The sequence below is a fragment of the Guillardia theta genome, assembly GCF_000315625.1.
Source record: "Guillardia theta CCMP2712 unplaced genomic scaffold GUITHscaffold_98, whole genome shotgun sequence".
Taxonomy (NCBI): domain Eukaryota; class Cryptophyceae; order Pyrenomonadales; family Geminigeraceae; genus Guillardia; species Guillardia theta.
The window spans coordinates 100426-114548 of NW_005434576.1; the positions used below are offsets into that span (position 1 = coordinate 100426).

Genomic DNA, 14123 nt, shown 5'->3' on the forward strand with positions numbered 1-14123 from the left:
CTGGCCCTGACTCAGCCTGTGAGCGCGCGGGCGCCCGGCGGCCCGGGCTCGGAGGCTCCGAGCAGGCCGCCCGCCGGCCCAGGGGGCCGGGGCCGGGGCGCGCACGGTTCCGAAGTTCCGAAGTTCCGAAGTTCCGAAGTTCCGGGAACTGCGGCAGCGGCCCGGGCCCGGCCGGCCCGGGCCGCGCCGCCGAGCCCAGGCTGTGTGGCCCGCCGCGCCCGCCGGCAGCCGGCCGGGCCCGGGCCCTGAGTCCCCGCGCGGCCCCGGCGCCGGGCCGCCCGGCCAGCGGGCCGCGGCGGGCCCGGGCCCTCAGCGCGACCGTCGAACTTGAGGTCCGGCGATCCGATGCCATGATCCGAGCCCGCCGGGCCGAGCCTGAGTTGATCGATCACTCGGCGAACTCACGGTACGGTCCGACCCGATCCGCGGATCCGAACTTGCCGCGGCGGCCGGAACTCCCGGACCCCCGGCCGGGCCCCACCCCACCTTTAGAGTCAGCGACTCAGATGATAAAATTGACCGTTCCCGCCAAAATAAAAGTTTGTGGGTTGATAAATCCGATGGCGGCAGGGTTGGATAGAATGTCCGCGGGTATATTGCTTTGCACGTCTTGAACAGGATGTGCGATGATCTTTTATCTTGTATTTCAACTGATCCTTGATTGCTGATTGTTACATTCAAGTTGTGATCTCTGTCTTCTCCACTTTTTTCGGTGGAATCCTTTTCCAGTCAGCTTCTATTTCAACTCTCTGCTGCAAATGCGGTAGGGATTCATGTTCTTAATGGGATACTAAAAACATGTGGCAGGGTTGAATACGTTGAATAGTATCGCTTCTTTATCGACAGTAAATATTTCTTTGGCTTTTCTTGATGTATACACCGACACTTTATGTTTTGCAATATGACACCTGAAGGAAACAAGAAATCTTTCTCTCCGATACAGATCATAATATTCTAATCCAAGACTTCGAATTTTGTTGAAGGACCTGAATATGTTTCCGTGTAAGAGTTGTTTTGCTTGAAAGATTCCAGTTCTGATGTTGCTGAGTGTGACCGGGCTGTGTAGAACTTCTAAATCCTGAAGGACAGAATATTTCATTCTTAAAGCAAAAGATCTTCTCAAGAAGCCATTCGTCATATTTGAGATGCAACAGCAACAGCAGCAGCGTCAATTGTTTGCCGGAAATTCAAGCCTACAACGAAGGACGAATCAATTCTCGCAAAGGCCCCCGAATCAAACTTTGTCAGGCAACGCTCAGCAAAAGCAACTACTTGCAGCCCCACAATCCACAGCACAAATTCTGGAAAATTTGAACTCCTATGTCGTTTCACAGCAACAGCAGCATGAAAATAGTGAACAGCTCAAAAAGCAAAACCGCAAACAAGCTGAAGTGATTGAGCATCAAAAACGAGATCTAGAGGTACTGAGATATCTTGTAGAAATTCAACAAAACTAATTCTTGTATGATCCAAGCAACTTCGATATGAGCGAGCCAGTATTGCCGAAAAGCTTAGGCAGCACGAAGCTGTTGTTGAAGGGCTTGAGATCAGCACCAAATCCTTCAGTGACAATTTTGAAATTAATCAGAAACATGTCTTGGATGCCAAGGTACATTCAAGTTCCTTAAATTGTTGAACAACAGGCTAATCCCTCCTCGTGTTGCAGAAGAAGCTTGACTTTGGAGAAAAGAAATATGATGCTTTCATTGATTGGAAAGTGCAAATGGAATCGAGAATAACACAAATTGAGGAGAAGTATCATTCTAAGCATCAATTACTTGTGGAGCAGCTGTCAAAGTCTCAGGATGACAACTCAAGTTTGGAGAAAAAGCATCAGGAGCTGTCTCAAGAAATCAAAGCTCTCTCTGAACAAAATTCAGTACTTCAAAATGAATTGAAGGAAAAAACATGCTCTCTCGACGATCTTCGAAGCAAACATGCCGACATTTCCGCAAAATTCAATACGTTGCTGAAAGAAAAGCGCTTGTTGGAGAAGGAATCAACCAGGGAAAAAGAAGAAAAGGTTCTCATTGCAAAATCTTTAGAGGATCAGAAAACCAGATTAATCGAGGCTGAATTGCATCTCAAAAATGTTCAAATGCAACTTACAGAGCAAAAGGAAAAACATTGCGAAGCACAACAGAATCTGGAGAGGAACTATGAATCGAAGATCCTCGAAATGAAAGAAATGGCTAAAAATCAAAAGAAAGCATACAGCACTGAAATCGAATCGATCAAATCTTCTCAGAAGCAACAAGAAACAGAATTGCAGCTTGTCAAAGATCTAAACTTAAAGTTGAATGACTTGTACAAGAAGGCATCAAGCGACAACAAAGTCTTTGAAAATGAGTTGACTATAATAGAGGACATAGTATCTAGTTTTCAAAGCTTTGATGACACGCTCGGACAAGTGTTGCATTGCTCAAGACTAAGAAATGAGAATGTTTTCATAGAAAAGCAAAGGTACGCCGACTTGTACGAAAAGAATCAGGAATATCTCCGTGGACAAGAAAATGACTTGAACATTTTAGACAGAAACCTATCTCAGTTGGACTCCATTCTCACAAATACCATGACTCAAAAACAAGCTCAGAGTGACAGACTTTTCAATCTTTCTGCACAGGTGTCATTTCTTGAGGATCAGATTGCCGAAAAAGATAATCAACATCAAAATAAGACGATGTCGAATTTGAAGGAAATGGAAGAGCATTTGAAAAAAGTCATGTGTGATGTGAAGCGCGATCATGAAATGGAAATGAAAGCCCTGTCGGAAGAACATGAGCAGAAAGTAAAACAGTTGGAAACAAAGCTTGCTCAATCGGAATCTTTCCAAGAAAAATTCCATGTGCAAAGTGTGGAGCAACAGAGAATCTTGGAAGAATTATCCTGTGCCAAAACTCTAATCAAGAATTTGAGAGATGTGGAAAGTAACCTCAAGGGAGACATAGAACAGCCTAAAACAGCAGGGCCTTCGGCACCGTCCAAACAGCCAACAAAGTCTTGGAACGCATTACAGCAAGAAACTTACGTAGGAGAATCCAGAGGAGGTTCCTCCAGGGACGTGAATCAAAAACAGTTTTCAAAGTGCGACAGATTTTTGTCAACACCAGAGAGGCAGATTCCAGCCCAGGACCTGACACCTGCTACCAATGTCAAGAGCACGAACAAACGCAGGAGGGGATACTTGGATGTCAGCAAGAAGAATCTCAAGGAGGACATCTGCAGTGAAGTCGTAACCAAAAAAATGCCCATGACGACTAAAGCCATTGCCACAAAGCCTACAAATGTTGCTCCGATCGGTCGCCGTTACACTCGCAGACGAAACAAGGTTGAGCATCATTCTAGCGGAAGTCAGGACTCATTCAACATTTTCGACAACGACTGCTGATGGATAGCCTTGAAGCAGTGGTTCTGAAATATTTGCTCTAGTGAATAGAAGTATGCAAGTGAAATATCAATGCAAAAAAAAATGATAGTTGGTAGTTGTATTGATCTCAATGAAAGATGTCACATCTATGAATTCTACAAATAATACAATATCTCGGACTATGATTTTTCAACGGAAGCAGTTCTGATCACAGACCGAGGTCTTTCTTGTACTTAATGAATCTTGGCAGGTTTTGTTTCACCTAGAAAAGCGTGAGGTCCATTAGATTCTCGAGTTTTGATTCGTCACCTCTTTCAATCTGTCTGCAGCGTTTCTCATCTGGAATCAACGTCACAAGCTCTCTCTTCGGAGATCGATCGCTCGGACCTGTGGGTCTTGTCTTATCTTCGCCTTGTTGTCAGCAAGCCATTGCTTCATGGCAGCAACAAACATCGCTTGCATCTCTTGCAGACATTCAATGATCTGTCACAAATTCAACGGAAAACGATCGAGCCCACCAAACGTGATCACTCGCAAGGGACGGAGGACAAGCTCGTTGAGGTCATCTTCCGCGTACACGTCAAACATAGCGTTGACAGCCTCGGCCACCACGAGGATGGATCTCGCAGATTGTGCACTCTGACAAGAGAAGTCAATGGAGTCATGGACAGACTGCCTGCTGCCAACCTTGACCAAGATTTTTCCAATGCTCGTGTTGCTCTCTGTGAAAGCTGTCAGCAAGAAGAGATGTTCAACGATGAGATATGCCGAGATCTCTGAAGCTCTTGCCCAGCAAAGCAAGCGCGTTCATAGCGTTGATCCTGATCTCATCTGTGTGACATAGCGAGGTGAGTAGGAGGAAGCAGAGCTTCAAGACTTGCACCTGTCGCCCCTTGCTCGGCCCACACAGCCAATGCTTCCTACGAGGAGGTTCAGAGGAGAGAAGACCTTGGAGGAAGAGCCGCGCAAAGTCCTCCTGTTCTCACCTGGAGCTCACTGGGTAGGACGAGAATTGTGCGAATCTCAAGCTCGAGAGCCTTTTCGAGGAGGACGAAGAGAGTTGCAGAAAGACATTCCTCCATCTCAACCTGCGCGAGAAAAGAAGTTTAGGGGAGGCAGATGAGGGAAAGACGGGGTAGCAGGGTAAATCAGGCACCTTGCCCTGTTCAGAAGATTGCAGGACCGACAAGACGTTGGGCAAGATGATTTCATCCCTCACTTCTCATCAAATTTCAGTGATATCGACGCAACCCGGGCCACTGAGAGCAAGAGAACCTTGTTGTAAGGCGATCTGACTGCCGGGAGGACAGGACAGGATCCAGTTTGACATGCACTCGATGGCTGAGATCTGCGAGGACCGAGCAAGGTGAGAGAAGTCAGCAGGAGAGCGAGAGTCGCTGACCTGCATGTCTATGAGGGCTAGAGGAATGTATCGCACGTCGTCGTAATAGCAGGTCGCCAGAGCTTCCTTGAGGTTTGCGCTGAGCCCCTTCGTTCGCAGCACAACAAGATCGAGCAGACTGCTCAACAAGAGTCACGTCAAGGAAAGTGAAAAGTAGAGGCAGAGCAGAGCAGAGCAGAGCAGAGCAGAGCAGAGCAGAGCAGAGCAGAGCAGAGCAGAGCAGAGCAGGGAAGGGAAGGGAAGGGCAGGGCAGGAAGGGAGGGTAGGGAGGGGAGGGGAAGGAAGGGTAGGGGAAAGGAGGGGAAAGTACAATTTCTCACTTTTCTCTTACTAGCCAGCTCGCAAATTCGGTCTGTCCAATCGGAAGCTTTGCGGAAGGAAGACTGTGCTCCTGCACATTCGCCTCCTCTAGCATCTCGCTCCCTTCCTCCTCCTCGTCTGCTGATTGCCAGCTGCAAGGTACATGTCAGACCTTCAGGAGCTCTGACCATCGCAGATCTACCCCTCCTCCTCCTCCTCGTCCTCCTTGTCGTCTGGGACCATCAAATTCGAAATGATCTCGAGAGCGAGCTGCGTTTCGGCTACTTCATCCTGCCAGCAGTCAGAGGGGATCAACTTGCGGTGCAGGAGGGGAAGGGGAACATGAGGCAATGGGACGAACAGTCAGGTCAGGCCAGGTAAGGTGAAAGAGGAGGAGAGAAGAGGAGAAAATCTCACCCGCCATGCTGAGTATTTGTTATGGAAGGTCGACGCGATCCCCTCCGTGTGCAAGAACTGTTCCTGCGAGAGAGGATGAGGAGGGAGGGAGGAAGACAAACAACGTCGTACATGGAAGACACCATGAGTGATCGGTTTGATGCTCGGTCTCTTCCCCTGCTTTTCTTGCGCATGACCACCAGATTCTTCTTCCATCGTCTGCTGCCCTCCCTCGCCATTCTCCGGCGGCTTCAAGTCTGCATCCCGGCAGCATGTCAGGACGAGGCAGCAAGGCAGTAGAGGGCCACCTATGATGGCCTTGATCATCGTCTCCTGATGATCGCACGACAGTACCCTCCCAAAAATTCTCCTCATGGCCTGCGCAAACTCCGGAGGCTGCGGGTTCAGAGTGAGAGAGTGAGGAGGAGGGAGGGAGAGAGGGAGAGAGAGAGAGAGAGAGAGAGGGTGGGGGAGAGGGAGGGAGGGTGGGGGAGAGGGAGGGAGGGGGAGGGAGGGAGGGAACGAGCTCCTTCACCTGTGCATGCTGCCCGATGTTGATGAGGATCCCCACACTCAACACGGCGACCATGGAGCTGTATCCCTCTTCCATGACTGCCCTCTGGATCGCAAGAAGGGCCTCGGGGTGCCCTGCGAGCATGGAAGAGATGGGAGGGTTGTCCTCAGACAGAACGCTGATGCAGTTTGCCGCTGAGCAAGCGATGCGCACAGCGATAGGAAGAGGAGCAGCAGGGGAGGGAGCGCCAAGAGCCAGGCACCTACACAAGGCAGGCAGCAGCCCCGCTGCCGCATCGTTGACTCGCTTCACTGCTTGACTGCTGACCTCACAAGTCTCCCACAGGAGGTCCAGTAGCTCACAGAGCAGCTCGTCTCTCCCTGCTGCCCCCGGAGTCCCGCTCATCCTCACATGAGACGCTATGCTGGACAGAAGAGGAGTCATGAGATCCCCCCGCACTGCTGCTTCATACGCAGCTTCCCCCCCGGACCCGCAGCATGCTCTGAGAGCGATCGCTGCAGCTTCCTTTACTTCCTCCGAGGAGTCACATAACAAACTTGTGAGCTTTGCTGTCACCCCTCGCTCCTGCAAGATTCTCGCCCCCCTCTTTGTCCTCCCGATCCCTCCTGCCAGATCTGCAGCCCTCGACCTATCCTGCGGCTGGAAGCTCCTCATACCTGCGAGGAGCTCATCGATCCCTCCATCCTCGGCCTCGTCCGGCTCGTCGCCAGCTGAAGCAGCGATCATCTCCTCTACTTTCCCCTCCTCTCGCTTCAGAGGGTCGGCTCGGTGACTCCCTCGCCCCCTCCGCGTCCTCCCGAGTTTGCCCATGATGGCACGTGAAGGTCGTCGGGGAGGGACAATGAACGCATGGGACTGAGGGGGGATGCGGTTGAGAGCCTGAACGCCGCCGGGCCGCCGGCGGCCCGGCGGCGCGTCGGCGCGGCACTGCGGCAATGCCGCAGTGCGGTCGCCGGCCGTGACTACTGACTCAGCAGAGCCGCTGAGCCTCGGAGTCTAAAGTGCTTTACTCAAAGTTAAGTTAAAAATCAGGACGAGGACAATCAGGAGAGTCGAAGAGGCTTCGGCCCCTGCCAGCCTGACAATGTTCAACGGCACTGCGGGCGCACTGATTTAATTTGACAAACTTTATTGTGGAAGGTACTTGGCGGCGATGGCTTCAAACTCTTTTCTCGCCTTGCGGAGACTCTCAAGGTCTCGATGCTTCAATTACCATCAAAGTCAGAAGTCTCAAGGCACATAAACTTGTGACGTCTACCTTGCTCTTGGGCTTCGACGAGGAGCTCTCTTTCCCGTGTTCAGCCCCCTTGTTCTTCTCCAACGATCGTGTCGGCGTCATTGCGGGCAGGTCGTGACGACCGTTGGCAGGCCCGTTCAGGCTCGACGAGTCATGGCTTCTGGAAAACTCCCTGCCAGGGGAGCTTGAGGCCCAGTGGGCAGGATCGTCGGAGCTGGAGGAATCGGAGGTTGACTGCGACTTTTCCGCACGGGTCAAACTTGACCTCGAGGTCTGATTGGGCATCAGGTACGCCTGTAGCTCTGAGGTCTTGTCCTTCAAGTTCTGATCTAGCTGAAAGTCTCGGAGTTGGTAGGTCTTGTCCTTCAAGTTCTGATCTAGCTGAAAGTCTCGGAGTTGGTAGGTCTCGTCCTTCAAGTTCTGATCTAGCTGGAGGTCTCGGAGTTGGTGCCTCAAGTCGACGATCATTTCGTTGCCCAACCTCTCACGAAGTTTGGATTCCTCCAGCCATCTCTTGGTCCGCTCGAGCTCCTTGCGGACTGAAACAGGAGCAGTGCAGGAGTCAGTCGCTGCCCCTGAGAGGCGAGTCAACTCACGCTCGTCGAAGGAGTCGAACGGGTCGTCTAACTCGTCTCCCAATACTCGATGTATCTTCCTCGACGACTTGTCTCTCCTCCATCGATCTCTCTAATCAGCGCAACCTTTATAACCCGCAGAAACATTCTTTTGCTCCTGACCTGATTCCAAAGTGCTGATGATTCCAGTACCTCTCGGATCTCTTCTATACACGTCTTGACATCTACAATCAGTCTTGAACTCAATTGACTTGCACGCGATTCCCGTCCAGCTGCATCAAACTCCTGAAGTTTTGCGTCACTCAAATTCAAGGCGTCAGGAAAGAATTCAAAGACCTTTCGCCCCTTGGATTGTTGAGCAAGTGAAAGTTTCATGTTGGTCAGTTCAGCTTGCATCTGTTCTAATTTTTCCTTGGTATCATCATAGTTCTTCTTGAGGCGCTCGTTTTGAATGCAGTGAGATTTCCAAGATTGTAAAACACTATCTTCTGATCTTTCTGCCTTTTCCCTTCTCTTCACTTCTTCTTCTAATGCAGACGAAACCCTTTGCAGCTGTTTTTGCATCGATGAGTTTTCATGCTCGAGCTTCTGCAACACGGATTGCAGATTTGAAACTTTCTGTGCTTCTTATCAACTTTGAAAACGACAGATCGATTCAAGAGACCTTGTGATAATCTTCTGCTGCCTTCGTCGAAGTGTCGCCAAGGCTGGACTGGAGATAACTTGAGCCCATGGGCCCTGAGTATCCACATCAGGATCATCTCTCAACAGAGCAAGACATTCCTAAAAAATCTCGTTTGACAGGTGAGGATGAAATCACTGTTGCTCGCTGCTCAGGGCTTCTACTGACCCGTCGGGAATTCGTTGCGCGCTGTCGAGACATCATCGAGACGAATTCACTTGCAAGATCTCACCATGGAAGCTGGAGTGCCGTTCAGTATCCTGCAAGGATTGTCACACTCCTGTTTTGAAGCTTCGCTATGCAAGTCATGCTCACGTGTTGTGCCCGTAGACAAAGTCATTCGCCATGTGGTGATGCGAGTGTTGGAGAGAAGTTCTGCATAATAGTGAGCATCAAGTGCCAGAGCATCAAAGTCGTTACCTGCTCCCTTCAGACCCATTGAGAGCCTTCGATGCTGACCCTTCGTCCTCCCGAGCCTCGCTGTCTATGGTTGATAGATGTGCTTGTTCCGACGCCTGTACCTGCTGCTTCTTCCGCTCAGGAGTTCTGCACTGCATCAACCAGGAGAGGTTTCGCTCCTCTCGGCTGGATTCATGCGTGGAAATGCTTTGCACGTCATCAAAGCTCGAACCTTGAAGGTGATCCACAATCGCTGACTCCTGCAAATGGGACAAGGCAAGAGCGTCCGTATTAGGGACATGCTCTAAGGAAGATCCTTGCTTCTTCAATTGAGAGTTGCTGGACGAAGAGCTATGTGATTCTTCCCGCTTTCGTATCCTCTGTCTCATTTCAATCATTTTCTCTTCCCACCTCCTTCTCCATTTCTTTTCAGATTCGCTCATTTCCCTTTCTGGTTCTCGGCGATCCTCTGGAGATGCGAAAACACCATGCTTTTCGAGTATGATAGATGAGGCACCTTGTTCTGCTGTAGAATTCAAGCTTTCTCCAACCGAAACAATATTCTTTTCGCTCGAATGATTTCCCCCATGCTCATCATTTGTGCTTGACCAAGTTCCATCGAAGCCTCGTCCCTTCACATTCTGAGTCCCCTGACATACAGAATTTTTGGGAAGGATGATTTCTACTCTCTGCGCTGGGACTTGATGAATGTTCTGCCGCTCATGCCTGTCATTGTCCGCTCCTTCCATTTCAACCATGTCCTCCTCCTTGCTGAAACTTTTGTCCCACGCATGAAGCCTCTCCCTTCCCCTTGCCACCAGCATTCCACAAACGTCTCAACTCGAGTGACCACCACCCCAGGGTACCAACAAAACCCTACGGCCTACCCACCCCATCCACATAGCTCAATGGTGACATTTTCACCCCCATTTTCCCCCCTCTGCACCCCTTCAATGGTGCTACAGCACACCACCCACCTCCAGCCCCCCCTCACATAAGTTCTATAACGCCACCCCCTCCCACAGTTTGTCCGATCACTCGGACTGTAACTGTGCTAGGTCAGCCATCATGTGTGGTTCCATTCCTTGTGGTCAGCCATCATCTGCAGTTTCACTTGCGGCCGACCCATGGGGGAAATCTGAAGAGGAAATGCAGAATCGGCGGCAGATTTGGCGAAGAGTGAAGGAGAGCGCAGAGCAAGTGCAAGGGTAGAGAGACGAGTAGCAGGAGAAGGAAGAGAATGGATGAGAAGGATGAGACGTGGTTGAAGCAGCAGGAGCAGCACTCGATACAATCTCTTTGTTTGCCGCTGGATGAATGAAGTTTCAGGTGAGGATGAAGCTCAAACAGCTTGAGATGGCTCTTGAAGATGTTGATGTCTTTGAGAAGCCCAAGGTTTCAACATGAACAGAACAAGTTTATGGCTGACACATGCACATGAAGATACACCTTGAACAGTACCCCACAACCCCACATCTCGCTGCCTGCTTTCTTTACGACGCTCAGAACAGATTCGACGACATTGAAGGAAAGATGGTGAGGAAATTTGTAATACGACTGATGATGTCTCTCATGTTGAGATGATACGCAAAGGTCTGCGATCTAGGGTGCGGGACCGGAATGCTCTCCATAGGTGCGTCGATCTTGGGAGCAAGGTGAGGACGGGGTTGGATCCTCCTCAAAGTCTTGGTTTCACCGACCACGCTCACAGTTACGTCTGTGGTATCGACGTCGACGATGATGCACTCTGCATTGCGGCACAGAATGTAGGCCATATCGTTATAGGGGAAATAAGGAGGAAGGGAGGGGAGGGAGAGTGTTTGTTTGAATTCTGCTGGAAACTTAAGGCTCTTCCCAGGCAGAGGAGATGGAAGTAGATGTCAACTTCGTTCGTAATGACATCACAAGCGAGAGGTTCTGTACAATAGAGGAAACAGAGACACAGGGAGAGAAGACTGAGGCGGATCCGAGTGGTTCAGACGCAGGAGACGAGGAGGAGACGAGGATTAAGATGGCGACTGTCGCAGTGGAGGAGAGAAGGTGGAGAGCGAGAGCGTGTTACGACACTGTGATCATGAACCCACCATTTGGGACGAGGTGACGAGCGAGGACCAGTCATGTGGCGTCAAGATCTGACGAGCATCTCAGGTGCAAGGGGATGGACATTATCTTTCTGCTCAGCGGCCTGTGAGAACATTGACTGTGATGAGGATGGTAGATTTAAAGCTTGGTGGACGTGACTGTCTATCGTTGTGGGCAGATGTCTCGCTCGACGTGCAGTCTATTCCATGCACAAGGTAAAGTTTGACAAACCCTGAGGCTGGAGGTTGAAGGAGGCATTGACACTAATCTAACAGACTTCAACCCGCGAACATCTGCTGAAGAAAGCAGCTCAGTATGGACTGCAGATGGAGGTCGACTCCTTCAAACCTGTCAAACTATTATGTTGTCTTTGTGCAGTCACGACCATCTTTTGTGATTTCTCCCCTTCTCGAACTCACTGTTACTTTACAGGTTCTTGCTCAGCTCAAGTTTGATGTGCCGGTGATGATGAAAGCATCAGGCATGTGCCATGGCCACTTATGCTCTCAGCAGGCCATGTACGACTTCCACAAGAAGTCAAACGTAGTGATCGAGGTGGACCTTATCCGGATTGAAGTCCCTCCATCCGGCGTCCCGCCATCGCTCATAACTGTGATCGCTAGCTCACATAGTTGGTTCGCGTGACCGAGGGCTGCAGGGCCTGAGAGCGCTGCTCACTGAGCTTGTAGTGAACACCTCGAGTGAAGGATGCGAGGATTCTGAAGCGACAGCCAGCAGGAGAGGATCGGCAAACGAAGACGAGAACCGAAGGTGAGGTCTGTGAGGATTCAATTACATGTGGCTCAAGAGATCGGGCAGGAAAGGGAAACAGCAAAGTAGAGGAAGAGGCAGGGGGCGACGCTGATCTTTTAAACTGTTAACAAGCTGATCGCCAGCCCGAAAATTCCCAGAATTGACATGTCCACAATTTCACAAGTATCTATTTGGTTTGTTTCGTCTTCTTGGAAAGTTTTTGCGTCAGATCGTCAATCTTAGCTTTAGCTTCATCGTAGGTTTCCTTTGAAACCATCTGAGACATCTGATTTTCTAGAGTCTTTACCTGATAGGGAGTTAGTGACTTGAAGAAGGCCGAAGGGTTGTACCTTCTCCATTAGTGTCTTCGCCAGCTTCTTCGAAGCTTCTAGTTTGTTCTGATTCTTGTGGTCATCTTCCTCTGCGTCGGCTCCGTCAGTTGCGTGTTTCTCCCCATTTTCTGGTGTCTTGTTCGGCTGGGACTCGGTCGACTTTTGCAGCTTCGAGTTCAGAGCAGTGACATCTGATTTCAGGCTCGAGTTTTCTGGTGTGGAAAAGCAGCATTCAAAAGAGTCGCAACAGGCACACTCGTATCGGACCTTGCTTCAGCTTATCGTTGAGATCTCTCAGCTGCTTCACCTCCAACATCATCGATTCTTCGCTTCGCGTCAGCTCATGTCATCGGAGTTCATCTCACCCTTACCATGTGCAGTTTTGTCTTGCTTTGATCTCTGTGTTGAGCTCTGACTCAAGAGTTCAATCTCACACACAAATAAGTGATCGTCTCGTCAACCTCAAGGTCACTCTTGGCTTTCTGGAGATCTCCCTCCTTTTGCTTCAGCTGGTCGTTTGCCTTCTTCAGCTCAGCCTCCAGCTGGGAAACTCGTTGACTCATCTGGTTGCTCTCTTTGACACTAGGTGCTGCGACGCTGGGAGCCTGAGCAGCTTTTGGCTCATTAGAGCCTTTCAAAATCTCTTCTTGCACACGACGAATGCGCGCTGCAACTTCTGCTTCAGCAAAAGCAGTTCTGATGCAAAAATCTTGGAACTGATGAGCGAGGACGTTCAACTGACCCTGAAGGTCGAACCCGGGCCTTCGTGAAGCTTCTCTCAATCCATGAATCATCTGCAGCATTTGATCCACAGCTCCGATCCTTGAAACATCCTGCCTGACGATCTCGACAACAATCGGATGCCCTTGTCGGATGATCTTGAGATGAACTTTGGCCTGGAGCATCGTCAGCAAGAGCTCTACCCTACAACATCCTCTTCACCCCAGTGAAGTTAGCTTGCTGTAGCCTTGCAATGACTTCTTGACTTGCAACTCTGATGCCGTTGATCTCCTCAATTATGTCACCTGGGAAAAGTCGCCCGTACGCAGTCGATCCGGGAGTCACTCCCAAGATTTCGTTTGTTCTTCTTTCCTTTCCATTGCCCAACAGAATCCCCAAGCTTGCCTTGCTTCCAATCTTGAAGAAATCTTTGAGCTCTCCGTTCTCGAGAACCAATCTCTTGGCGTCTTCAAGCCCCATCTCCAATTCCTGTAACACATCATTCCAGTCAATCAAAGCGGTCTCAAGTTTCGTGGACGGTTCACAGACACGGGAGAGATCGAATCAGATCCTTCTACTCTCTCATTCGTCTCTGTCATATCACTCTTCTCGTTTCAAGTGAAAACGCTTCTAACCTTCATCTTCTTTGTGATACCTGTGTCTCCGATTGCATGTTACTATCAGGAAAACTCGAGGAGTCTGACTGTGTCTTGTTGGAGAAGAATCTGTCATCCTATTTCGGAAGGTCCAACTTTCTCTTTTCTTGCTCTACAGCTCTTCCAGTCCTGACACGCGTTCTACATCTCCTCTCGCAAACCTTGGACATACGAAATTTAATTCATCTCTGAATTGTGCAGACTGATTCAAGACACCTCTGCTTCGACTCTTAAGCTGAAATCTGCCGGCAATGGAACCCTCTCCTGTCCTTTCTGGTACGCATGGATTCTCTCTTCCCCTCGCTCCCTCCGATCCCCTTGCTCTGTCCTCCATTCTTGTTCGAGTCCACGTCGCAATTTCTTTATCCGGCGCTTATGATTGGGGACCACCCCACCCCTCCTCGACCTCAACAATATGCATAAAATAACGGGTACAGGAGCATCTCATTGTGACCCCCACCCAATCCAAAATTCTCTCTCGTGCCATGATCCTGCCTACCACCCACCCCTTCGTCATCTGCCTTGTACCCTCCTCTGATACCCACCTACCCCCTTGTTTCCATGTTCCCTCCTGTGCCGTTGCCCCTCCTCTACCCTACCCCACCCCTGAGTCAAAGCAATCAGCACCCCCCCCCTTCCCCCCCCCCTAGTGCCGAATCCGTTCTACCCTACCATCCCAGAGCCAAC

At 50.2% G+C, this 14123-nt stretch overlaps 5 protein-coding genes across 5 annotated transcripts; 2 read left to right on the plus strand and 3 right to left on the minus strand.

Moving 5' to 3' along the window:
• Positions 1-1145: 1145 nt before the first annotated feature.
• GUITHDRAFT_145162 (hypothetical protein) lies at positions 1146-3388 on the plus strand (the record flags this gene model as incomplete). Its single annotated transcript, XM_005824129.1, has 3 exons — positions 1146-1421; positions 1475-1609; positions 1667-3388. The coding sequence occupies 3 exons, from the start codon at positions 1146-1148 to the stop codon at positions 3386-3388; spliced, it is 2133 nt and encodes a 710-aa protein (XP_005824186.1).
• Positions 3389-3575: 187 nt separating this feature from the next.
• Positions 3576-6810, minus strand: GUITHDRAFT_145163 (hypothetical protein; the record flags this gene model as incomplete). The annotated part of the gene is made up of 15 exons (XM_005824130.1): positions 3576-3629; positions 3677-3706; positions 3755-3831; positions 3886-4089; positions 4251-4287; positions 4354-4455; positions 4524-4585; positions 4643-4715; positions 4770-4887; positions 5090-5221; positions 5272-5360; positions 5487-5549; positions 5598-5798; positions 5820-5861; positions 6001-6810. 15 exons carry the CDS (start codon positions 6808-6810, stop codon positions 3576-3578), a joined length of 2094 nt encoding a protein of 697 aa, XP_005824187.1.
• A 318-nt stretch (positions 6811-7128) lies between these two features.
• On the minus strand, positions 7129-9717 carry GUITHDRAFT_116621 (hypothetical protein; the record flags this gene model as incomplete). The annotated part of the gene is made up of 7 exons (XM_005824131.1): positions 7129-7203; positions 7259-7812; positions 8025-8097; positions 8149-8400; positions 8727-8754; positions 8810-8869; positions 8930-9717. The coding sequence occupies 7 exons, from the start codon at positions 9715-9717 to the stop codon at positions 7129-7131; spliced, it is 1830 nt and encodes a 609-aa protein (XP_005824188.1).
• Positions 9718-10228: 511 nt separating this feature from the next.
• Positions 10229-11620, plus strand: GUITHDRAFT_78344 (hypothetical protein; the record flags this gene model as incomplete). The annotated part of the gene is made up of 10 exons (XM_005824132.1): positions 10229-10288; positions 10337-10429; positions 10487-10548; positions 10605-10671; positions 10806-10990; positions 11042-11080; positions 11154-11190; positions 11251-11307; positions 11408-11437; positions 11489-11620. The coding sequence occupies 10 exons, from the start codon at positions 10229-10231 to the stop codon at positions 11618-11620; spliced, it is 762 nt and encodes a 253-aa protein (XP_005824189.1).
• A 295-nt stretch (positions 11621-11915) lies between these two features.
• Positions 11916-13260, minus strand: GUITHDRAFT_116623 (hypothetical protein; the record flags this gene model as incomplete). Its single annotated transcript, XM_005824133.1, has 6 exons — positions 11916-12035; positions 12079-12272; positions 12328-12384; positions 12432-12471; positions 12522-12956; positions 13003-13260. 6 exons carry the CDS (start codon positions 13258-13260, stop codon positions 11916-11918), a joined length of 1104 nt encoding a protein of 367 aa, XP_005824190.1.
• Positions 13261-14123: the final 863 nt, after the last annotated feature.